At 35.7% G+C, this 26070-nt stretch overlaps 1 protein-coding gene across 5 annotated transcripts in view; it reads left to right on the top strand.

Annotated features, from left to right (window-relative positions):
• MRPL1 (mitochondrial ribosomal protein L1) overlaps positions 1 to 9233 on the top strand; it is a 59269-nt gene extending 50036 nt beyond the window's left edge. For all 5 annotated transcript variants that reach the window (XM_070262339.1, XM_023635376.2, XM_070262340.1 and 2 more), the window contains 2 exons: positions 7547 to 7628; positions 9043 to 9233. In XM_070262339.1, the coding sequence (XP_070118440.1) occupies positions 7547 to 7628; positions 9043 to 9161 (201 nt within the window). In that variant the 3' untranslated portion in view covers positions 9162 to 9233. The remainder of the gene's footprint in view (positions 1 to 7546; positions 7629 to 9042) is intronic.
• Positions 9234 to 26070: the final 16837 nt, after the last annotated feature.

Raw genomic sequence — 26070 nt, 5'->3', positions numbered from 1 at the left:
TTTATGAACTCCTGGAGATGAAATTACTGGAGATGAAGAGGAAAGAGTCAGAGAACTTGAAGACAGATCATAGAAATGATTCAGTCTGAAGAACAGAGACAAAAGATTGGAAAAAAAGAGAAAGGCTTTAGGGTCCTATGGGACAATAATGAAGATCTAACCTCATATCATTGGCATCCCAGAAGGAGAGGAGGAGGTGCTATGCAGACAGTTCACTTAAGGAAATACTGGCAAGATCACAGAGAAACTCTCATACATTGCTGGTAGGAATACAAAATAGCACAGCCATTCTAGAAAACAGTTTGGTAGTATATTATAATGCTAAACATACATTTACTGTATGACCCAGCAGTTCTACTCCAGCGTTTTACCCCATAGAGTTGAAACATTTAAAGTGATATCAAAGTTTCTGTTCACACAAATATCTGAATACTGATGTTTATAGGAACTGTGTTGATAATCACCAAAAGCTGGAAAAAGCCCAGTTGTCCTGTGTGTGAATGAATTCAAAAAAAAAAAAAAAAAAAAAAAAACCTCTGGTACAGCCATACAATGGAATACTACTCAGTGATAAAAGGGTGTGAACTATTGCTAGATACAACAACTTAGATGACTCTCCGAAGGTTGCATCCTGTAACCTGAGTAAAAGTAGTCTCAAAAGGTTACATGCTGACACTAAAAGCACAGGCAACAAAAGAGAGAAATTGGATTTCATCAGAACTTAAGACTTTGGTACATCAAAGGACACTATCAATAGAGTGAAAAGGCCACTGACTGAATGGCAGAAAATATCTGCAAGTCGTATATCTGATAAGAGACTTGTATCTAGAATATATAAAGAACTCTTTTCAACATCCATTTATGATAAAAAAAACTCTCAACAAAGGGAGTATAGATGGAATGTACCTCAGCATAATAAAGACCATATATGAGAAGCCCACAGCTAACATACTCAATGGCAAAAAGCTGAAAGCTTTTCCTCTAAGATCAGAAACAAGACAAGGATGCCCACTCTTGTCACATTTATTCAACGTAGTAGTGGAAGTCCTAGCCAGAGCAATTAGGCAGAAAGGCATCTAAATTGGAAAGAAGGAAGTAAAATTAGCACATTTGGCACATGACATGATTTTACATAAAGAAAACCCTCAAGACTCCACCAAAAACTGTTACAACTTTACTGAATTTGTTTATTAGTTCTAAGGTACAAATGTTCAATGTACAAAAATCTGTTGTGTTTTTATACACTAACAGCCAACTATCAGAAAGAGAAATTAAGAAAGCAGTTCAATTTATAATTGCATCAAAAAGAATAAAATACCTAGGAATAAATTTAACCAAGGAGCGAAAGACCTGTATACTGAAAACTATAAGACGTTGATGAAAGAAATTGGAGGAAATACAAATAATGGAAAAATATTTTGTGATCATGGATTGGAAGAATTAATACTGTTAAAATGTCCATATTACCCAAATGAGTCTACATATTCACCGCAATCGCTATCAAAATTCCAATGGCATTTTTCACAAAATTAGAACAAACAAGCCTGAAATTTGTGTGGAACCACAAAAGATCCCAAATAGCCAAAGCAATCTTGAGAAAGAGGAACAAAACTGGAGGTATCACACTTCCTGATATGAAACTATATTACAGAGCGATAGTAAATCAAAACGGTATAGTATTGGCCTAAAAACAGACACCTGGAACCTAATAGAGCGCCCAGAAATAAACCCATGTACAGCCAACTAATTTATGACAAAGGAAGCAAGAATATATAGTGGGGAAAAGACAGTCTCTTCAATAAATGGTGCTGGGAACACTGGACAGCCATATGCAAAAGAATGAAATCAGGACCACTATCTTAAACCATACACAAAACATAACTCAAAATGGGTTAAAGACTTGAATGTAAGATCTGAAACCATAAAACTCCTAGAAGAAAACGTAGGCAGCAAGCTCTTTGGCATCACTCTTGGTGATATTTTTATGACTCGAAAGAAAATGACAACAAAAGCCAAAATAAACAAATGGGACTACTTCAAACTAAAAAGCTTCTGCACAGTGGAGGAAATGATCAACAAAATAAAAATGCAGCCTACTGAATGGGAGAAGATATTTGCAAATCATATATCTGATAAGGGATTAATATCTAAAATATATAAAGAAATCATACAACTCAATAGAAAAAAAAAATCCAATTAAAAAATGGGCAGAGGATCTGAATAGACATTTTCCCAAAGAAGGCATACAGATGGCCAACAGGGATGTGAAAAGATGGTGAAAATGACTAATCATCAGGGAAATGCAAATTAAAACCATAATGAGATAGCACCTCATATCTGTCAGAATTGCTATTATCAAAAGGACAAGAAATAACAAATATTGGCAAGGATGTGGAGAAAAGGGAACCCTCGTGCACTGTTGGTGGGAATGTGAATTGGTGCCACTATGGAAAACAGTATGGAGGGTCCTCAGAAAGTTAAAACTAGAGCTACTGTATGATTCAGCAGTTTCACCTCTGGATATTTATCCAAAGAAAATGAAAACACTAATGCAAAAAGATATATGCACCCCTGTGTTCATTGCAACATTATTTACAATAGCCAAGATATGGCAACAACCTAAGTGTCCATTGATAAATGAGTGGATAAAGAAGATGTGGTACATGTATATACAATGGAGTATTGCTCAGACATTAAAAAAAAGATGAAAGCTTGCCATTTGTGACAACATGGATGGACCTAGAGGGTATTATGTAAGTGAAATAAGTCAGACAGAGAAAGACAAATACTGTATGATTTCACTTATATGTGAAATCTAAAAAATAAAACAAATGAACAAAACAAAACTCGTAGATACATAGAACAGATTGGTGGTTGCCAGAGGGGAAGGGGGTTGAGGGAGTGGGTGAAATGGGTGAAAGGTATCAAAAGATACAAACTTCCAGTTATAAAATAAATAAGTCATGGGATGTAATGGGCATCATAATGACTAGTCAATAATAGTTGTATTGCACATTTGAAAGATGCTAAGAAAGTAAATTGTAAACATTCCCATCACAAGAAAAAAAAAGTGGTAACTAGACTTACTGTGGTGATCATTTCACAACGTATACAAATATCCTGTCATTATGTTGTACTCCTGAAACTAATATAATATTGTATGTCAATTATACTTCAATAAAAAATTTTTAAAAATTTGAAAAGAATTCATCTAGGGGGCCAGCCCCCTGGCGTAGTGATTAAGTTTGGCACACTCTGCTTCGGTGGCCCCGGTTTGCGGGATCCCTGGCGTGGACCTACACCACTCATCAAGCTGTGCTCTGGCAATGAGCCAATACAAAGTAGAGGAAAATTGGCGCAGATGTTAGCTCAGGGCCAGTCTTCCTCAAGCAAAAATAGGAAGATTGGTAACAGATGTTAGCTTAGGGCTAGTCTTCCTCACCAAAAACAAACCCTCTTATATCTCAATAATAAAAAGATAAGTAATTCAATTAAAAAATGAGAGAAGAATCTGAATACACATTTCTCCAACTAAGATGTACAGATGGTTGACCTTCATCATCACCTGATCCACCTTGTTCTTACGTGACCTCATGCTACGTTCTCTGTCTAGAAGACCCTCTTTGTCCTTCAAAACTCTTCATCCTTTAAGACTGAGTTTAAATAGCACCTTCTTTGTGAAGTGTTCCCTGTCAAAATCAATCACTTCTTCTCTGTGCCCTGGGAGCACCTTGTTCATGTAGTTGGGTGGCACTTGTGGTGTTATACTTAAGTGACCAGGTGGTAAGCTCCTTGAGGGCAAGGTTGGTATCTTACTTATCTTTCTATCTTCAGCATACTCTTTGACAAAGAGTGGGGGCCTAGTAAATGTTGCTAAATTGTGTGGTGGTAACATCTAAAAACTAGGAGGGAGTAAAGGATTCCTTAGGCAGAAAGAAAAATTGATATTTTTCCCGCTTAAATGCGTATTCTTTTCCTTTCAGCATTTGACTTAGTTTCCCCTTTTCTCTCCTTAGTTTATAACAAACTCAGTTATGTTCTCCCGACAAGAGACACTTCACTTTTCATAAAGATAAATGACACTTACCAGCTGTTTCCAGGGTTATAAGCTAGTAACAGTGGAAGTGGGGTTCAAATCCATATTTCTCTGCCTTTAGAGCTCATGCACATAGCTGCTGGGCCACTCCTTACCATATGTGTGTCCTTGGATAAGTTTACCAAGTTTTCTGAGTCTCGAATTGTAATTGTAAACGAGGAATAATAATAGTACCCATCTTTAGGATTCTTGGCACAAATGAATGAGAATAGTTGTGTAAGGCTTAGAACAGAGCTTGGATCAGAGTAAGCACCCAATAAATCGAGCTGCTCAATCGATTATTATTATTATTATTTTCCTGAATGTTGTATAGGGGATACACAGATTGTCTTCCTTCTCTTGGTTTAGACTGTTAAGAGGTATGGAGGTTAATTACTGGCCCATCTGCAGAAACCATATGCCAGGCCACCCTTTTTATAATCTTAGAGCATTGCATTTTGAAGGGATTTTGGAGGTCAAATGTTTTAACACGTGCCTTATCTAAGGCAGCAGTCCTCTGCGGTTTCCACTTAGAGGTGGTCAGTTATCTAGAGGCTGTCAGAACGTTTACAGTGACAGAACATGTACTGTGGCCACTTTAGGAGGAACATGTGATTGTTTAAAAATTATGCATACATACTTTGCTTCCTTTTTTTTTTTTTTTAAGTTCTACTCTCTGTAAAATGTAAAAAGTTAAGTTGAATCCTTTTTCTGCACTGTTTTCCTTAGTCCTCCAAAATAGTTGAACAAACTTACCTCTATACTGGCCGTTCTGAAAGTGTGGCCCAGGGGTCCCTTTTAACTGAGACATTGTCCTCAGGAGCTTTTCTTCTCTCTTCCCCTTTCTTTTAATCAGAGAATCCTTGAAGACCCTAAAAGCGCAGGCTGAATTTTTTGTGTGCCTGTGTGCATTTTTCTGAAGCAAGGTCTGATGACCTGAAAAAAGTTTAAGAATCACTGGCTTAGACACTCTCCTGACTACAGTTTGCCCTGCATATGTCTGCATCTCAAAGGGACAAGAAATGGTTAAGGACCCTTGTTTTTCAGTTTTCTCATAATGCTAGGAAATGTTTGAAGACAAAGATTAGGAATTGCATGGGATGAGGAAAATCTGCAAGTCAAAACAAAGAGATAAGAGTTCACCTGTTATCCGCTGAGGCACTACCCTGACGTCTTGCGTAAGCCTCCATCTAGTCTGCTCAGGGAATTGTCTCTGACATAGTAAGGGATGTTAAGCAGAAGGTGGGATTCAGTAAAGCAGTCTTTCCTTGAAAACGTCTGCTACAGAACAGGGAGCAACTATTTTGCCCTGTAGTAGACAATCACTTTAGCTAAACATAGATAGTATTGTGAGTGTTATTTATTCAAATACACACATGCACACACACAAATACAGTGTTTAACATAGTTCAGTATCCCCTTCAAGGTCAAACCCTCCCTTTTTTTTTCCTACTGTACCAAGTCTTATGCTCTGCCATTGAGAATCTAACAGATAATATCATCTCCTCCAAATGGTCATCCTTGCCTTCTTGGTCTTTGTGTAAGACCACAAAATGTTATTGCATGGGAGAGCACTATCGGAAGTGCAGAGTAACTGAGATGTAGGTAGAAAAGCTTGCAAATGTTGCTTTCCTGGGTTATCTCTAGATCATTGTCAGCCCAGATAAATTTCCTGTGCAAGTTTTGATAAAAATCATGGTGCATGCATTATGTTTTTGTATGTAGCTCTCTCAGCAGTAGATAGTTAAGTAAGTACAGTTATGCCCATAAAATATATAGCTTTTTCGTAATTTTGTGCAATATCTAAAAGAAAAAGTCAAAAGCAGCATTAAGGCTATAAATATATTTTAAAGTTCAGTAGAGGACATAGTACTAAAGATTAGAGGTGCTAAAATTTGGACAGAAGTATAAACTATGTTTTAAAACATTTTTGTACATTTTAAAACTTAATGAAATCATTGAAGTCATCCTAATAATGAAAGTTGCAGGGGAAGTAATTTTTTCGCATGTCTGAAGCATACGTTGTTATTTTAGCTTACTACCGGATATAAGTCTGCAGAAAGAAGAGTTACAAAAATCTGAGAAATTTAACGTATACAGTGTAACAGTATAGATCATAACTATTAAAAAAGATATGTTTGACCTCTTCCCTTTTCTTGCATCTATTACTTCCCAAATTTGAGGTAGGTGTAGGTCTTTAACAAAGGGTAGAGGAACTTATGTAGAGCTGTGGTGGTTACTTCAGTTGATGATAGAAAGAAAGGCAATTTCAGGTAAAGTGGAGAATTTAGAAATGAAAGGAGACAGGGACACATATTGATACCCCTTAGCATTTTTTGTTTTCTTCTTTTTAACATAGCAAGTGTAAGGTGCCTTGTCTGCCAGTGAACTTGCATCAATGCAAATTACAGTATATAAGGTCTACAGACTTTATAAGGTGGACTAAGAATTGCTGGATTTTTTTCCTCTCAGAACTCTCACTTATGGATTGGCATAAAATGAAAATCCCTCCGGTAATGTGCAAACCTTCTCTTTAGGGTTGGCTACTGCATCATGCCCAAGTGAGTGTCCAATCAGTGCTGTCTAACGATGATGAGAATCACCTTTTCCAGGAAGAATTCTCTTTATGCTTATGCAGCACATTCCTCACAATGGTCTCAGAGTCATTGGAAAAGAGAAATCTTGCTTGAACTTGAACTCTTACTGTGTGATTTTTGCCAGTTATACAATTATAAGTTTTATATGAATTTGAAAAGATTCATTTGGCAAAGTGCAAAATCCTCTAAACATTGGAATGTAATAGAACTGATTTTAACTGGTAATATTTAAGAAGAATAACATACTTTGAATTTGAATGGTAAACACAAGGGCTTTCCAAAGGTGTGAGCTAGGTTTAGGAGTTTTCTGAATAGGGCTTGTTCACTATATATTTACTCACTGTAGTTTTTGCTAAATAGCAGGATAATTGTTGTTGCATAGTTAGAGTGTTAGCATAGCATCTTGAAAATGTCTCTGGGAGATACATGTTGTCTGAATGTGTGTCATCAAGTAGTTTTATTTTGGACTCATGAAAGCATTAATTTCTAAACATTTTCTTAGTTTCTTTTAAAAGTAAATCAACAAATAACTTCAAGAGAAAATATCATTAGTTCCTTGGGGATGGTGTTTTCTGCCCCAGGATATGCTTTGGGGTAATTACTTGGAATTCAAGGAATCTCAAGTGGAACAACTTCAAAACACTTCTATAATATGTTATATAAGGTAATTAAGTCTTCACCTGTAAAGACATGCACATATAACATTCTAAAAGAGTTATGGAAGCTTTTTTTTTTCACAGTAGGGTCACGGAAGGATAATTTGCATTAGTTGAATATTTGAAAAACACTGTCTAGAATAAGTGCTGATACAGTTACCAAAAATTGTATTATCTTCTCACTTTCACATCATTAATGTTCTGTCCTTTTCTTGCAGCTGGATATGTCAAGTGACCAGATAGCTGCCAATCTACAAGCAGTTATCAATGAAGTTTGTAGGCACAGACCGCTGAGTTTGGGTAAGTAGTTTGCTGGGCTGGACTTCCCTATAGCCCTGTGATACTTTAAAAATGTAAAATGTTAAGAAAACAATCAAGTTAATATGCAACTGCAATAGCAACAGTATTTCCAGGGATTAAAGAAAAAAAGTTAATTCACCAAAAAGATCCCTAATTACCTTTTTAACAAGTTCTAGTTGTTTAGAGGGGAGACCTCTTTAACATTAGTAAGGAACATATCCTGAAACCTTTGTAAATTCCCACATTATTTCACCATTAAATGTAATAAAATCTGAAAGAAGACTGTAAACTGATTGCCTTAAACTTACAATGGTGTTAAATAGAAACTAAAATCATTTATGAAATGGTATTTTGAAGCCAGACCATTTACTTTGTCATCGGCACTAGGAATTGGCTTTCTTAATCTTATTTATTTTAGAAAAGAAACAAGGTTTTAGTCATGTCATGAGAGTCACTTCTTATAATCGGGATAATTCTTGGAGAGCAGTGAAACTTGATCAAGATGTGGAAGCTGTGTTGTAGGCTGGGAACATGTCCAGTGCCCTTATCATTGCGTTACATGCCATTCACATTCCTTCCTCAGATAAATTTCACTCACGGCTGGTTGAAGGGAGGCAAGGGTCCGTTACTCTCAATTCACTATTCACTTATAGGCTTACCATTATAGGAATCTGTCAGGTTTAGTTTTATGACCAAATGTATAATTAAAACACAACCTTAAGCTGTTTTTCCCCTTCTTTGGGAGTTAAACACCCTGGTGAATAAATACCTCATGGGTTAATTATTTTGTTCTAGATATGGCCATAGTACTTAGTAATTGTATGTGTGTGGATTCTTATATTCCATGGAGAGCTTTGATTTCAGTGTAAGGTCCTCTGAGACTATAGCAAGAGTAGAATGATGGACAGTAAATCTCTAAAGCCAATGTAGTTGTCTTCTTTTTGCCATTTTAAATGAAGTCCCTTAACATTGTTCTTATGAAAAGCTTTTTAATTTTTAGGGAATTTTACTAAATGTTTTGTAACACAGAGGTAGCATCTGTGCTGACTGTTTTAAATAAATATTTAGAATATTACCGTCAAATGTAAATATCACCACCTGCTCCCTTCACTGTTGACTCTGCAATAAAACAAATTCTAGGTGATCATCTTCTGGAAGAGAGAAATGAATTATTAGTGAATACATGTAGTTTCAAGGATAAATCTCTAATATTCTAGAGTACAGCTAGTTTGTCTTCTACTCTAGAAATGACACAGTCTTCCTTTCTTAGAATTAACTGTATTAGTTCAGTAATATCTGTGCTCTTCAAGTGAAAATATGACGTGAGTCCTGTAAGGTTTCTTGTTCTATGTTGTATTTGCTCATTAGGTGCCTATGGAATAAAATGAAAGTTGATTCTTGTCTTTGTTTCCAGGATCGTTCGTGGTACGTGCTCTCCTTCGTAGTTCAACAAGTGAAGGTTTGTTACTAAAGATCGAGCCATTGTTGCCAAAAGAAGCAGAAACCAAAGAAAGTAAAAAAGAACCTGCCTAAAAGTGTTGGATTGTGAAATTATTTTCAGTGGATTAAGAAGCAACAGAGAAAATTATAAAACTATAATTTTTACGTTTGGTGTCTTGTTATTTCTTGATCATCATACTTGAAAGTGAATTTTAACACTGAAACATCTTACAACACTTTGAAAAGTAAGAAAATAAAATTTTCTTTGAACCTACCTTTTAGATCCAGGTAAATTTTCTTGCTTAGAATTCAAGTTCTACATGCTGGTAATTATAGCAGCAATTTCTAGCTTAATAACTTTCCCTTGAGAGCCATACCATCTGAGGAAAAAGTAATATCTTCAGTTCCCGTAAGATAGAGAATGGCAGAATAATGAGCGATGTCACAAATATGACTATTTTCTAAAGAAAAAATATTGAAAATGGTCATTCTAAAAAATTCTGAATGTCATTTGTGATAGCATGAATATAGAAAATGACTAAGCAATTAAAACGTGTGGGAAATCTTTTTTCTCTTAGGAATTAATTTATAATATTCATGTTTTTTATAATAACAATACTGTGTATTTTTATGGTGCTTTGCAATGTACAAGGCGCCATGTGTAGTGTTTTCATGTACTTAACTTCATTTGATCTTGAGTTCCTCTGCTTGATAGCAAGTAATAGATTTGGTTAATGTTTGTTGAGTGAACATCCATCCCATGAGGTAGATAGAACAGCTTCATTTATGGCTGAAGAGTTAGGCTAAGAAGTTGTATGTTTCATCAGTGCCAGTTTGCAAACTGGTGTTGGTCCTTAAGGGTTTAGTGGTATGTGACAAAACAAAAAACATAAGGATAATTTTGGTATTCAGTTGCCAACTATTCTTTCTTGGGAATGATTTCCTTTACTCTGAGACTATCTTCTACTCTTTTAGGAGATGTTCAAATGCTTTTTTTAAATGAAATAATAGTGCTGGTGAGCTTTAATAACACCCAGTTTGTAAAGAATATTTTGATGGCTCCATGAGGTCTCTCAAACTGTTCTTGAAATTTTAGTCGTCTGAGAAACCCAAGTGACCATAAACAACCACTGTACACCACTAAGCTTTTTCCCACAGGAAAATTAAAATTTAAACACTGTTTCCTGGTGCCAGCCCCTTGGCCTAGTGGTTAAGTTTGGCGCATTCCACTTCGGCAGCCCGGATTGAGTTCCTGGGCATGGACCTACACCACTTGTCAGCAGCTGTGCTGTGGCAGCGACCCACATACAAAATAGGGGAAGATTGGCAACAGATGTTAGCTCAGGGTGAATCTTCTTCAGCAAAAAAATAATCGTCATCGTAGTAATAAAATTAAAAATAAAGTCTATTTACTAAAAAAAACTGTAACATTAACTGTAAAAGTAATAGCCGTTGCCTTCTATTGAATGCATACGGCTATTTTATGCTTTATGTGCATCCTGTAATTTCATCCTCACAGGAGTTCAGTTAGGAGGGTGGTACTCCCATTTTACAGATAAACAAATTGAAACTTGTGTGAGGTCCCCTAAGTGGCAAACTAAGATTCAAACCTGGGTCTGTCTTATTTTGAAGTTTGTTCTCTTGACCATTTGGCTATTTTATCTCCTTTATATATATTCTAAGATAAGGTAAACTATTTAACTGAACAGTTTAAAATTTTTTAAATATTGAATAATTACCCTTCACTTTCTTGGTATCTCTAGTTATGGAATCATGGCAGAACTGATGTGAAGAAAGGAGAAATAAAAGAGTTGGAAGGATGAGATGAGAAAAGAGTAGTGCAGATGGAGAGGAAAAGAGATCTACTTCTTTCCAGTAGTTACCATCTTTTGAAAGCTTACTCGTTATTTGAAGATCCTAATTCACAGGGAAGAATCTTTCTTATTGTATTTGTAGATTTTCTTTGATTAATACAGTAAGTATATTCTTATTGAAAATTTTAGAAACACTAATAATTATTTTAAAAAATCACTCAATTCTACTACTCAGAGATAACCAGAATTGATATTTTGATGCTTTCCGTTCTTTTTTAATTGACAGAGGGAACATGCACATGCATAATGTTATAAAGTAAGCATTTCCTCATATATTTAAAATCTCATATGAAAAGGATCTTTTTAGTGGTTGAGCAATATTCTACGCTGTTGATGCTCTAATTTATGGAATCATTTCCCAGTTGTTGGGTATTTGACTTTTTTCAGGTCCCCCTGGAAATTATTTATAATGCTTTGGAGAAAATCTTTGAGCATAATTTATTTTTGTCTCTATTTCTAGAAGTGACATTCCTGGGTTAAAAGGTATGATATGGCTAAAGGTCTTAATTACATCTTAGAAAAGTGCCTTTTTGATCGGAACAAACCAGAACAAGGAAATACGGTTGGAAAACTTGCTCTGGGCAAGAACATTCCAGGGCCTTATTAACTGGCCTATGAATAAATTATTCCCTACCCTTCCATTAGAGTATTTTTCCTTTTGGCTAACTGGAACTAATGTTGACTGTTTGTAATGGTACGCTTCTGAAAAAATGGTAGAACTGCACTAGATTACTCACTATAAATGTTTCTCTTTTGCATCATTATTATTGCATTTTCTTCTTAGAGAACAGTGAATTAAATCTTATATTTAAAAAGAGTAAAAACTTAAAAAATTTGTAGTAAATACTAGTGATTCTCAAACTTTAGCTTGCATCCAAATCACCAGGAGGGCCTGCAAGCACAGATTGCTGGGTTCACTCAGCAATATGGGATGGACCTTGAAAATTTACATTTCTAACAAGTTCCCAGGTGATGATGATGTTGCTGGTCCAGGGACCACACTTTGAGAACCACTCGTATCTCCTAATAACTCTTTTAACCTTGACTGGGTAAAAAAACTCTAGCTTGGTACCAGTATCAGTTTATTTAAAAATTCCACAGGTAGGGGCTGGCCCCGTGGCCGAGTGGTTAAGTTTGCGTGCTCCGCTGCAGGCGGCCCAGTGTTTCGTTGGTTCGAATCCTGGGCGCGGACATGGCACTGCTCATGAAACCACGCTGAGGCAGCGTCCCACATGCCACAACTAGAAGGACCCACAACGAAGAATATACAACTAGGTACTGGGGGGCTTTGGGGAGAAAAAGGAAAAAAATAAAATCTTAAAAAAAAAAAAATTCCACAGGTAATTCTAACACCAGGGTTGAGAATCACTGGTATATGCAGTTAGCCAAGTTATAAAACATGTAAAATTTTCAATAAAAGGACTTTAAAAGTCCGAGATGAAAAAAAGATAATGCACCGAATTTAAGAGCCAGGACTAGTTTCTACCTTTCTGGTCTATCCCTATGTATAAATAATTTAAATCATCGCTTCTAACCCTGTGGGAAAACAATTCAAATTCTGAGATCTTTAACACAAGGATCACCAATGTACTTGTGACAAAAATTTTGATACACCTTTTACAGGTGGCATTTCATGTTGTTATGAGTGATATTATATAACATAATTAATTAACATTATGAATATAAACACACATGGAAACATAAACTTAATGGTTTTATTAGGATTATCTTGTTAAAGACTGGATGTTTGGGGTGGGATGAGGGGACCTATTCAATAGCCACTGGGCTTTTATAGCAAGTAGTTAATCACAGTGTCCAGTAGGTGGCGATAATAACCTTTCATATAATTTAGTCGTGCTTATTGGTAAATACTTGGTTTTCATTTGATTATACAAATAAAATAGCAAAAATGCTTTATAGGCCACTTGCAGCTTTGTTTTGGAATGGATAATTTCTGTTCATTTTGCTCTATTTTGGGCATACTACAGAGGTTGCTTTAGGTGTCACTCTGTAATAAGCCATATTTAGATTTTTTGTGTTTCTGTTTAACTTTCTTTATGGAGTTTTTCAAATACACAGAAAAAAGAACACATCCATTTACTCACCCTCCAGCTTCAGCAATTATCGCCATTATGCTGTTGTTCTAGTTTCCTCCATCCCTTCCATCTGTCCACCCTGACTCCTAGCTTGTCCTCATCCCTGCAAGAGTAATTAAAAGCAAATGCCATATATCATATCATTTAACCTACAGAGTTGTAAGAATAATCAAGCCATAATTACAAGAAGATTTCAGGTCCCTTTTCCAGAACTCATTGTTTTTGTGTTCTACTCTGGCCATTGAGGGCATTTTGTTTTTCTAGATTATATTTTTTATATAGTAATGGGTAAAACGCCTATTTCTAGTGCTTTGAGATCTTAGAGTAACATTATTTAGCCACAAAAGATTCTATGTAAATATCAATACTTTAAAAAATAAGAAGGAAGAAATGGATATCTTTGCTTAAATTTTTGTCTTTGAATCAAAATATGAAATTAGAAATTTAACTATTATAAGGAATAGGTTGAAATAATATTCAATTTTCATCTGCAAGTACCCAAAGGAACAAAAAAGTTTTACTGTATTGTTTTATTTTTAAAAAATAGAAGCATGTTCAATAAGTTAGGCAAGTAGAGAAAGGAAGAACACCATGAAGAATTTAAAGAGAACAATGACTCATAATTCCTTAAATAACCGTTTAACATTTTGTTGTACTTCCTTTTTTTCCTTCTCCCTGTGTGGAGGTCTCCTTTTTCCCTGAAATAACATGGCCGTGATCACATTAGGTATAGAGTGGGAAGGAGACATCCTGACTTGGGAGGTTTCCCATATCTCCAGCTCGTTAGTCACTTTTATTTGAAAAGAGCCAACCAAAAGCAATTTCCAAGTATTTGCTAAATGAAAGGTCTAACACTTTCTGTATCTCATTGTTAAAACTTTGCATTATTGTTTCCTAAGTTGATAATTGCTTTAATGAAAATTAATTTATATGAATTTTTAAGTTAAATGGAATAACTTAGTGTTTCCCAAAAGGCAATAAGTACACCCTTAGTGGCACAAGAATGAATTTTCATGCTAAGTGAACCACATTTTAAATTAATAGTTAAATATGTCTTTAGTGTAGTATAGGAAAATAGAACTAGTGCTTAAAGGCCACAGTTTCATGGGTATCATTCCCTAGGCTGACTTTGCAGTAGGTGATTCTTTGTAAAGTCCATTTAAAAATATTAAATAAATTATGTAAATATGTAAATTATATAAACTACTGTCCAAAGTGGCTATGCCATTTTACATTCCCTGCAGCAATGCATACAAAGGGTTCTAGTTTCTCCATATCCTTGCCAATGCTTGGAATTTTCTTTCTTATTATGGCCATTCTAGTTAGTGTGTAGTAGTCTTACATGTTTCATTTGGGAAAATGAGTTATTTTGCTGGGAAAATATTTGTGGCTAAATGATAGTTTTTAAATATGTGACATTTTGAAGCTCCAGAAGTAGAGCTAGGACTGATGCAGACTTTATAGGGAAGCAAATTCTGGCCAAGAGTTAAGCAAAACTTAAATGTTATGGACTTTCTTGCAAACTTGTAATGACTTTTTTATTGAATGTGTCTACGTCCAGCTGTGGGTCAGTTAGCGTTCTTCAATTACAGTCAACAGAAATTGACTGACTTAACCAGAGAAGGAACGTATTCCAATGATACATGGTGATTCACGGAATCAAAGGAAAAGCCAAACAAGTGGGACTTAGAAAGGATAGGAAGCAGCGGAGCTCAAGGAATCTAAGTAGCAGGAACCAGTGGACAGTTTCCTCAGAGAGCTGCTGTCAAGGTGAATCAGCTCTGTTTTCTGGCCTTGTGTCACTCCACTCAAGATTTAAATTCTCAGGGGAGAGAGTCCGCTTGGCCTACTTGGTCTGGAGAAGGCAGAATTGATAATCTCTCCAAAAGTGCATTCACAGTAGAAGGTGATTCCCCAGGAGAATATTGAAGTGCCTTTACCAAAAGAAGGGGCTACTGGGTGCTAGGCAGGCAAAACCAATAGATGCTCACTACACTAGGTCACTACCTCTGATGAATATTTAGAAACACAAGCAATAATAGGAGGGTTGACAAATCTCTAAGGCCCATTTATTCCTTGAATGTTGATTAAACGTCTCCTATGATTTTTATGAAATCAGTATATTTCTTTGAACTCAAAATATTTGTTATTCTAAAAATATTTTTACATACAGAGCAAATATTCTTTGAATGCCAAAAAATGTTGCCCATTTATTTTCTGGAAGGGAGAAATGTCAATTTCATTTTATTAAACGTAAATACAAACACATGAACAGATTCTCATGGTGAAAAAATTAAGATAGAGCAAAACTTCTGTGATTTTCCCACTCGGCCTGCCTTGTGGCTCCAAGTCGATCATCTATACTTGTAGAAATTGTGTTTTACATCTATACGGTTAATTGCCAGCTGGCATATGTAGGTTTTTCATATGGAAAAATGGATAGTATTACTGTATGTATTGTTTTGCAATTGAAGTTTTTTACTCAGCAATATCTGGAGCATTATTCCATGATGACTACATTTTAAAGAATACTTTATAGTACTCCATGATGTGAATGTACCCTGATGTATGTTACCAGTCCCCTAATGACAGACATTTAGGTTCTTTCCAGTATATCATTTTGATGAACATAATTGTTAGGTGTCTCTGTGTAAGTATGAGCAAGTACCTCTTTAAGGTAGATGGCTAAAATAATATAGTGATTAAGAGCACATACCCTGGAGTCAAACTATAAGGATTCAAGTTCCAGCTCTGCTGTGTAGCTGTACATTGTGGTTACCCCCAGTAGTTTTAAGGAAACTTCATTGACTTACAGTATAAATTCAGAGATATGAACAGCTTGATGGTCCACATACCTTTTGGGAAGGGGGAACACTGAAGAAGCATAAAACAGGGGCTTGTCCCTCAGATCTGGGCCGATGGTCTGAGCAGAGGCTGGGACAGGAGTGACAAGAGTCACAGACATTTGACTCAGGAGAGGCCTCCTGAGTCCTCTTCCCAGGAGAGGCTCAGTGCCTGACTCCCTCCCAGAGTCCAGACCACTGCCTTATGGCTCCTCCTGCCCTGTGCTCCCTCGGCACCCCCCAGCCCCTGTACCTTTGTTGCAGTTCAGATTAAAGCCTCTGTTTTATACCTGTCAGGAAAAAAAAAAAAATCACATGGTTATCTAGAGTTTTATGGTATTTATAAAATAGCTTTTTCTTAAAAAATTTGATGAAAAAATCAGTTATTCTCTGACTCCAATAAGTTACTCTCTTCCTGGGGAGGGATTAATTTTGCTTGGATTATCCTAATGTAATGAAGGGCCCTCTGTCAGACTCTAGAATCTGGATTTAAACATTACCCCCCTTTATATTTAAAATTAGGTCAATAAGGTTTTTAAATTATTATTTTTGGTACATTATGCAATTTCAAATATTACCACTCTTAACCTAGAATGGGGACTGCAAATTCATGGCTCACATTCCGCCAGCCCCAACCAGGCAGATGATGACACATGGTTTGAGTTGCAGAACCCTTTCCCACTGATTCCTATGTGGTCTCAGATTTTTTTTCTCTCAGCACAGTGCTCCACACAGTCACACTGTTGATTAGACATGTGATGAGAGATTAAAATACTCTTTCATCCTGTACCTCAAGGTACAAGATAGTTTGCCAAGTCTTAAAATTTCTCAAATATTGCCATCGTTGGTTGGTCCTATATTAGACCAACAGAAATGTGGCTCATTCTTGGGAAGCTATCATTTAAATCTATTAGTTAGTTATACTACTGAGGAGCTGGCTGACTTTTACTTTAGTCTTGTTTAGTTTTTTAATTTTGGTTTTCCTTTCTATTATAACATTTAATTTTTTGTTTTCATTTGAATTAGGGAAAATTCTGAGAAGGTTGCTGCAGCTTTATAGGTAAAAGTAAGTTAGGGGAAGACCAATCAGGTAGTGTAAGTAAAATAACTTTATAAAATTAAGATGGTAATCAACTGTTGTTATCATAAAGACTAGGAAAATATGTGAGCCTCAGTATGTAAATAGCTCAAATTAGATTGAAAAAAATTCTACCTTCCATTTTCTGCCCATAATGGAGTAACTTAGTCTTGCCCTCTACCTGTAAACAACTAGAAAACTGGACAAAATATACTAGCAACTGTTTTCAGATGCTGGAAAATTTGCAGTATGGGAGTGTGCTCTTTGAATGGATGGAAACAAATGAGCTGAGTCCTACAAAAGCCTCCGCGTTCTGCTGGGAGTCCCTTTCCAGACCATGCACAGAAGTGGGGAAACCAAGGAAAGCATGGCAGTCTCTGTATGGAAGACACTGAGATCAGATTATGGGAAGGCCATGGCAGCTTCAGTTTGTGGGGCACAGCACCAGACATGTAGGAACTATGCAGGAATCTGCAGGGGGATTTTACTTCATCTTCTGCTGTGTGCCAAGGTGCACATGCATAGAGTGAAATGCCACATGGCCAGACAAGAAGCAATTACTGGGGAACTGTAAGTTGAACAATTCCCAGAGCTTGCATGTCATTGAGAGACATGTGAAATTTGACCACCATTTGAGTGGCAAGACCTCACTGAAAATGCTGGGCATTCAGTAGACTCTCCAGAGCCATGCATTAGAATAGGGCTAAGAGAGCTCTAGAGTAAAGGCTACTCTGGACCACCAATAACTAAGCTTAAAAATAACCTCAAAAGAGGCAAGTAACTTAACTCCCTGCCAAATTCAATATTTCCTAAGTGCAGAAAACAAAATCCAGAATCTTAAGAACATAATATTTATGGTGTCTGGTATGCAATAAAAATTATGACATGCAAACAAGCATGAAAATGCAAAGAAGAAAATCAATCAATGGAAACTGGCCCAGAAATTACAGAGATGAATAATGTAGTAAACAAGAACTTTAAAACAACTATTATAAATATATTCAAGTATGTAAGGGGAACCTGAGTGTAATGAGGAGAGAAATGGAAGATATTAAAAAGAAGCAAAGGGAACTTTAGAGCTAAGTGCAATATCTGAATGGAAAATTCACCTGCGGATTATCAGCTGATTAGCCACTGCAGAAGAAAGGAAGCATAAAGAAGAGTTTATTTGAAGATACTTCAATAGACGCTATCCAAATTGAGGTACAGAAAGAAAATAATAATAGTAATAGAAAGAACAGTTCCTCAGTGACCTGAGGAATATTCCAAGTGATCTCACATATGTGTAATGGGAGTACCTGAAAAGGGCAGGGGAGAGAAGCCAGAAAATATATATTGAAGGAATAATGGCTTATTTTTTTCCAAACAGGATGAAAAGTATGATTCCTAAATCTAAGGAAATCAACAAACTCCAAGCAGAATAATTGAAGGAAAACCATTCTAAGGTATATCATATTCAAATTGTTGAGAACCAGTGATAAAGTAAAACTCTTTAAAAGCAGCCAGAGAAAAAAGAAACATTAAATAAAGGGGTACCAAGATAAGAACTACTACTGATTTCTTGTCAGAAAATAATGCAAGCCAAAATGAGGAATGGAATGATAACTTTAACATGCTTTAAAAAAAAAAGTTAACTTAGGATTCTATGTCAAGTGAAAATATGCTTCAAAAATGAGAGTAATATAGACACTTTTTTGGACAAATAAAAGCACAGAGAATTTATTTCCAGCAGACCTGAATTACAAGAAATGTTGAAGTTCTAGAGGAAGAAAATGATATCAGATGCAAACCTAGTAAGGTACAAATGAATGAAGAACACCAGAAATGGTAAATATGTGGGAAAGTACAAAAAGTGCTTCTTTTCATTTTTATCATTTCTTTAAAAAAATTACCTTTTAAAAGCAAAAGTAATAACAGGTATGGTAGAGTTTATAACATTTTCAAGGTAAAATAAATGAAAATAGTGGCACAAAGGTTGGCAGGGTATGTATACACGGTTCACTTCAGCTGGGTGCAGTCTTCTTTGTTCATCTAGTGTTTTTAGTGGATGAAATCCCACATAAAACCAAAAGTTAAGTTATAGTAAAAAGTTTTGCTATCGTGTTAGAACAAATTTGCACTTTCAAAACCAAGCATTGTAGGAGAACTGACTTTATAGTTCACTGAATTTGACAAAAGTTTACAACCGTGAAAATCAAGATTCAGAACATTTCCATCACCCCAGAAAGTTGACTTGTATGCTTTGCACTAGTTCCTGCCTTTAGCCCAAGCAACAATAGATTTGCATTCTGTCGGTATATTTTTGCTTGCTGTAGAATTTCATACGAATTGACCATACAGTGTGGTGCATGTGTTTTATGTCTGACTTCTTTTGCGTAGAATAATGTTTTTGAAGTTCCTCCATGTTGCTGCATGTATCAGTAGATCATTCTTTTCTTATTGCTGAAATATATTCCATTGTATAGATATACCAAATATATTTATCCATTCATCTGGTTTTTTTTTTTGTTTTTGAGGAAGATTAGCTCTGAGCTAACATCTGCTGCCAGTCCTCCTCTTTTTGCTGAGGAACACTGGCCCTGAGCTAACATCTGTGCCCATCTTCCTCTACTTTATATGTGGGACGCCTACCACAGCATAGCTTGCCAAGCAGTGCTATGTCCACACCTGGGATCCGAACCGGCGAATCCCAGGCCCCTGAAGTGGAACATGCGTACTTAACCACTGCACCACCCAGCTGGCCCCTCCATTCATCTGGAGATGGGTATTTGTGTTCTTTCTAGTTTGGGGCTGTTATACGTAAAACTTCTGGGAACATTCATGTACAAGCTCTTTTTGGTAGACGTTTGCTTTCATGTGCCTTGGATAAATAATGGAACTACTAGGTCATATGGTAAGTGACAATTTTTGTAAGAAACAACCAAATAGGTCTCCAAAGTGGCTGTACCATTTTACACTCCCACAAGCAATGTCTGAAAGTTGAAATTGCTTCATATCCTCAGGAACAGTTGGATTTTTAATGTTTAATTTTAGCTCTTCTAGTGGGTGTGTAGTGGTATCTCATTGTGATTTTAACTCGCATTTCCCTAGTGACTAATGATGTGGAGCTTCTTTTCATGTGCTAATTAGCCATTCTTATATCTCCTAAGGTAATTAGTAAAAAGTGTCTATCCAAATTTTTTGCCCTTTTAAAAAATCGAGTTGTGAGAGTACTTTATATAATCTGCTTTCAAGCCCTTCGCCAAATATATGTGTTGCAAATATTTTCTTCCAGTTGTGGGCTGACTTCGTTTTCTTAGTTATGTCTTTCAAAGAGCAGAATTTTATGATTTTCATAAAGTCCATTTTATTAATATTTCTTGTATCATTGGTGCTTTCTGTATCCTAAGGTCTCTTTCCCCTCCCCAGAGTTGCAAAATTTTCTTCTGTATTTTCCTCTGTTACATTTCTTCTATAAGGTTTATAAGTTTTACCCTTTAGTTTTAGATTTATAATTCATTTCCAATAAATTTTTTTGCATGGTGTAATAATCGAAGTATATTTTTTCCAATTGTCCCAGCACCAGTTGTTGAAAAGACCATCTATTCCTCCATCTTAGGCACCTTGGTCAAAAATTGATTAACCATATATGTGTGGGTCTATTTTTGAACTCTTTATCTTGTTCCATGATCTATTTGTCTGTCATTATACTAATACTACATTGTACTAACTGTAATTTATGGTGAGTCTTGAAATTAGATACTGTAAGCACTTCAACTTTGTTCTGTTTTTAAAAATTTGTTTTGGCTGTTTTAGGTTATTTGTATTTCTTTATAAATTTTAGAATCAGCTTGTCAATTTCTACGAAAAGGCCTCCTGGCATTTTGATTGAGATTTCATTGAGTCTATATTTTAATTTTCTTAAAGAGAACTGGTACCTTAACAATATTGAGTCTTCTAATCCGTGGCTGGTGTATCTCTCAGCTTATTTAAATCTTCTTTAGTGGCCCTCAGCGAGAGAAAGGTTGAGGAAGTTTCTTTCTATCCCTAATTTACTGAGACTATTGTTCATGAATAGGTCTAATATTTCATCAAGTGCTTTTTCCAAATCTAGGAGAGAACCATGCGGACTTTCTTTTTTAGTTTGTTAACATGGTAAATTACATTGATTCTTTTTCAAAGGTTAAACCAACCTTCTGTTCCTGGGATAAATCTCACTTGGTCATGATGCATTATCCCTTTTATATGATGCTAATTTAGATTGATAATATTTTATTAGTAACTTTTCCAACTAGGTTTAGGAGAGATATTGGTCTTTAATTTTCTTTTCTTGTAATAGCTTTCCTTTAGTATCAGGGTAATGCTGGACTCAAAATGAATTGGGAAATGCTCCCTGTATTTTCTGAAACTTTCTGTAAAATAATTATTATGTCTCCTCAAATGTTGGATAAACTTCACCAATGAATCCGTCTGGAGCTAGGGTATTTTTGGGGAGAAGATTGTAAACTATTAATTCCAAATATTCAAATGATATAGGGCTATTCAGGTATATTTTTTAATATCTTTTTTCCGCCAGTTTTGGTTTTATAAAAATTTTGGCTATCAAGGAATCGGTCTATTTCTTTTAAATTGTCAAATTTATTGCAATAAATATGTTTAAAATAGTCCTTTATTATCCTTTTAATCTCTATGGTATCTATGGTGATGTCCCTCTTTCATTCCTATATGGTAATTCATGTCTTTTTTTTCTTGATTCATCTAAGCTAAAAGTTTATTATTTTATTGATCTTTTTTAAAAAGTGGTTTTGGATTCATTGATTTTTCTCTGTGCATTTTATTTTTAATTGAAAATTTTATATCAGCTTCATTATATCATAATTCACATAACATACAATTCACCCACTTAAAGTTTATACTCAGGTTTTTTTTTTTTTTTTTTTTTTTGTATATTCAGAGTTTTGAAACTACCACCATAATCAATTTGAGAATATTTTCATAACCCTAAAAAGAAATTCCTATCCAGTAACTCTTTAATTTCCCAATATACCCTTCCCCAGCCCTGGGCAACTACTAGACTACTTGTTATCTCTAAAAATTTGCCTGTTCTGGACATTTCATATAAGTGGAATCATCTGTGGTCTTTTGTGACTGGCTTCTTTTACCTAGCCTAATGTTTTCGAGGTTCATCCGTGTCATAGCATGCATCAGTACTTCACTTATGTCTGTTGTTGAATAATATTCCATTGTATGGCTATATCACATTTTGTTTATCCATTCATCAGTTGATATTTGAATCGTTTCCATTGTTTGGCTGTTATGAACAGTGGTGCTATTAACATTGTGTACAGGTTTTTGTGTGGACATATGTTTTTATTTCTTCTAGATATATACCTAGCAGTGGAATTGCTGGCCCAAATGTTAGCTGTGTTTAATCTTTGGAGGACATACCAGGCTGGTTTCCAAAGTGGCTGCATTGTGTTATATTCCCGTCAGCAGAGTGTGAGGGTTCCAGTTTCTCTACCTTGTCAACATTTGTTGTTGTCTGTGTTTTTGACTATACTCATCCTAGTGGGTGTGATTTGGTAGTATCTCATTGTGGTTTTGATTTGCATTTCCCTGATGGCTAGGAATATACTTATTGGACATTTGTATTTTTTCTTTGAAGATATGTGTATTCAAATTCTTTGCCCATTTTTTAATTGAGTTGTCTTTTTTATTCATTTTTAAGAGTTCTTTATATATTCTAGATACAAGTTCCTTATCAGGTATGTGATTTGCAAAATATTTATTTCATTCTGTGAGTTAGTGTTTCACTTTCTTCTTCTTTTTTTTTTAATTGTTTTACTGAGGTCGTATTGACTTCAAAGAATTTGTCCATTTCTTCTAGGTTATCAAATTTGTTGGTGTATAGCTTTTCATAGTATTTACTTATAATCTTCTGTATTTCTGTGGTGTCTGTTATAATTTCTCTTTCTGGTTTTGTTTATTTGAGTCTTCTCTCTCTCTCTCTCTCTTTTTTTTTTTGGTGAGGAAGATTGTCCCTGAGCTAACATCTGTGCCAATCTTCCTCTATTCTGTATGTGGGATGCTGCCACAGCATGGCTTGATGAGAGGTGTGTAGGTCCACACCTGGGATCTGAACCCATGAACCCCAGGCTACTGAAGCAGAATGTGTGAACTTAACCATTATGCCACCAGGCCAGCCCCTCTTTTTTTCTCAGTGAGTCTGGCTAAGGGTTTGTAATTTTGTTCATCTTCTCCAAGAACCAGCTCTTAGTTTCAGTGATTCTTTCTGTTGTTTTTCAGTCTCTATTTTGTTTATTCTGCTCTGATTTTTATTATTTACTTCCTTCTACTGACTTTGGAGTCTGTTTGTTCTTCTTTCTCTAGTTCTTTTAGGTACAGTGTAAGGCTGTTTATTTGAGATTTTACTTGTTTTTTGAGAAAAGTCTGTATTGCTATAAACTTCCCTCTTAAGTAGCACTTTTGCTGTATCCCATAAGTGTTGGTATGTTGTGTTTTCATTTTCATTTGTCTCCAGGTAATTTTTTATTTCTCCTTTGATTTCTTCATTGATCCAGTTGTTGTTCAGTAGCATGTTGTTTAGTCTCCATGTATTTGTGACTTTCCCAGCTTTTTTCTTGTAGTTTATTTCTAGTTTCATAGCATTGTGCTTGGAAATGATGCTTAATATGATTTCAGTCTTCTTAAATTTGAGGCTTCTTTTGTTCCCCATCATATGGTCTATCTTTAGAATGTTCCCTGTGTACTTGAGAAGAATGTGTATTCTGCAGTTTTTGGATGGAGCATTCTATATATATCTATTAAATCCATCTGGTCTAGTGTTTCATAAGGCCACTGTTTCCCTGTTGACTTTCTGTCTGGATGATCTATCCAATGACATAAGTGAGGTGTTGAGGTCCCCTACTATTATTGTGTTGCTGTCAGTTTCTCTCTTTAGGTTTGTTAATAATTGCTTTATATACTTTCGTGCTTCTGTTTTAGGTGCATGTATATTAATATTATGTCTTCTTGGTGGAATGTCCCTTTTATCATTATATAATGCCCATCTGTGTCTCTTATTATATTTTTTGTCTTGAAGTCTATTTTGTCCAAGATTAGTATGGCTACACCCACTTTCTTTTGCTTGCCATTTGCTTGTAGTATCATCTTCCATCCCTTCACTCTGAGCCTACATTTGTCTTTAGAGCTGAGATGTGTTTCCTGGAGGCAGCATATCGTTGGGTCTTGTTTTTTAATCCATCCAGTCACTCTGCGTCTTTTGATTAATGAATTGAATCCATTTACATTTAGAGTGATTATTGACATATGAGGGCTTAATATTGCCATTTTATCTTTTGTTTTCTGGTTGTTCTATATTTCCATTGTTTCTTTTTCCATGTATCTCTGTCTGCCATTTCAGTTTGGTGGGTTTCTGTGTTGTTTTCCTCAGTTTTCTCTTTATTTATGATTTGTGACTCTGCTCTGATTTTTTGTTTTGTGTTTACCATGTGGTTTGGGTAAAAGATCTCATTGATGAGATAGTTCTTTTTCTGATAGCCTCTTATCTCCATTAGCCTAAGTGGGTTCCATCACTATCCTCTTCCCCTTCTATGTTTTTGTTGTCACAAATTGTTCTTTTTTGTGTTGTGAGTTTGGGACCAAATTGAAGTGGTTATGGTTATTTTTTGATACTTTCTTTCCCTTTATCTTTTATGTTTTAATTAAGTGTTTACTAACCTATTCTGATAGCTGCTATTTTCTGATTCTGTCTATTTCCTTGCTCAAAGCTTTATAAACCTTTGCCTTTTTGTTTCAGGTAGGAGGGCTACCTTCCTTATTTCTTGTAAGGCAGGTCTGGTGGCGATGAACTCCCTTAGCTTTTGTTTATCTGGGAAATCTTTTATTTATCCATCATATGTGAAGGATAATTTCGCTAGATAGAGCATTCTTGGCTGAAAGTTTTTGTCTTTGAGTATTTTGAATATATCATTCTACTCTCTCCCAGCCTGTAGGGTTTCTGCTGAGAAGTCCAGTGAGAAAGCCAGATAGGGGTTCCTTTCTAAGTTATTTTCTTTTGTCTTGCTGCCCTTGATATTTTTTCTTTGTTATTGACTTTTGACAATGTTAATATTGTATGCCTTAGAGAATGTCTTTTTGCATTGAGGTAATTAGGAGTTCTATTAGCTTCGTGTACTTGTATGTCCAGTTTCTTCCCTAGGTTTGGGAAGTTCTCAGCTATTATTTCTTTGAATAAGCTCTCTGCTTTTTTCTCCTTCTCTTGTCCCTCTGGGATACCCGTAATCCTTATGTTACTTTTCTGAATTGAGTTGGATATTTCTCAAAAAATTTCTTAATTTTATAGGAATCTTAATTCTCTCTCCTCTTTCACCTGAATCATTTCTAGGTTTCTATCTTCGAGCTCACTAATTCTCTCCTCCATATAGTCTGCTCTATTTTTTATGCTTTCTACATTGTTTTTCATCTCACTAATTGTATTCTTCATCTCCAGAATTTCTGTTTGATTTTCTTTGAGAGTTTCAAGCTCTGTGGTGAGGTACTTCTTCTGTTCATTAATTTTATTCCTGAGCATCTTGAACTGTCTTTCTAAATTTTCTTGTAACTCCCTGAGTTTGTTTATGACAGGTATTTTTGTGTGTGTGAGGAAGATTGGCCCTGAGCTAACATCTCTTGCCAGTCTTCCTCTTTTTGCTTGAGGAAGATTGTCACTGAGCTAACATCTGTGCAAATCTTCCTCTATTTTATGTGGGACTCCACCACAGTGTGCCTTGATGAGCAGTGCTAGGTCTGTGCCTGGGATCCGAATCTGCCAACCCCGGGCCACCAGAGTGGAGTGTGCAAACTTAACCACTACACCACTGGGCCAGCCCCTATGACAGCTATTTTGAATTCTTAGTTAGATTGTAATTGTCTATTGCTTCAAGTTTGGTTTATGGAAAGTTGTCATTCTCTTTATTTTCTGCCATATTCCTGTAGTTCTTCATGGTGTTTGATGAATTGATCCGCTGCTGGCCCATCTGTGGTAGTAACTACCTTTCTTATTTGGGTACAGCTTTGGTTACATTGGTTCTGAGCTACTTCTGGTTGTATTTGAGAGCCTGCACTTTCCAC

Source organism: Equus caballus, chromosome 3, assembly GCF_041296265.1.
Source record: "Equus caballus isolate H_3958 breed thoroughbred chromosome 3, TB-T2T, whole genome shotgun sequence".
NCBI lineage: Eukaryota > Metazoa > Chordata > Mammalia > Perissodactyla > Equidae > Equus > Equus caballus.
This window is presented reverse-complemented; position numbering and strand designations above follow the sequence as displayed.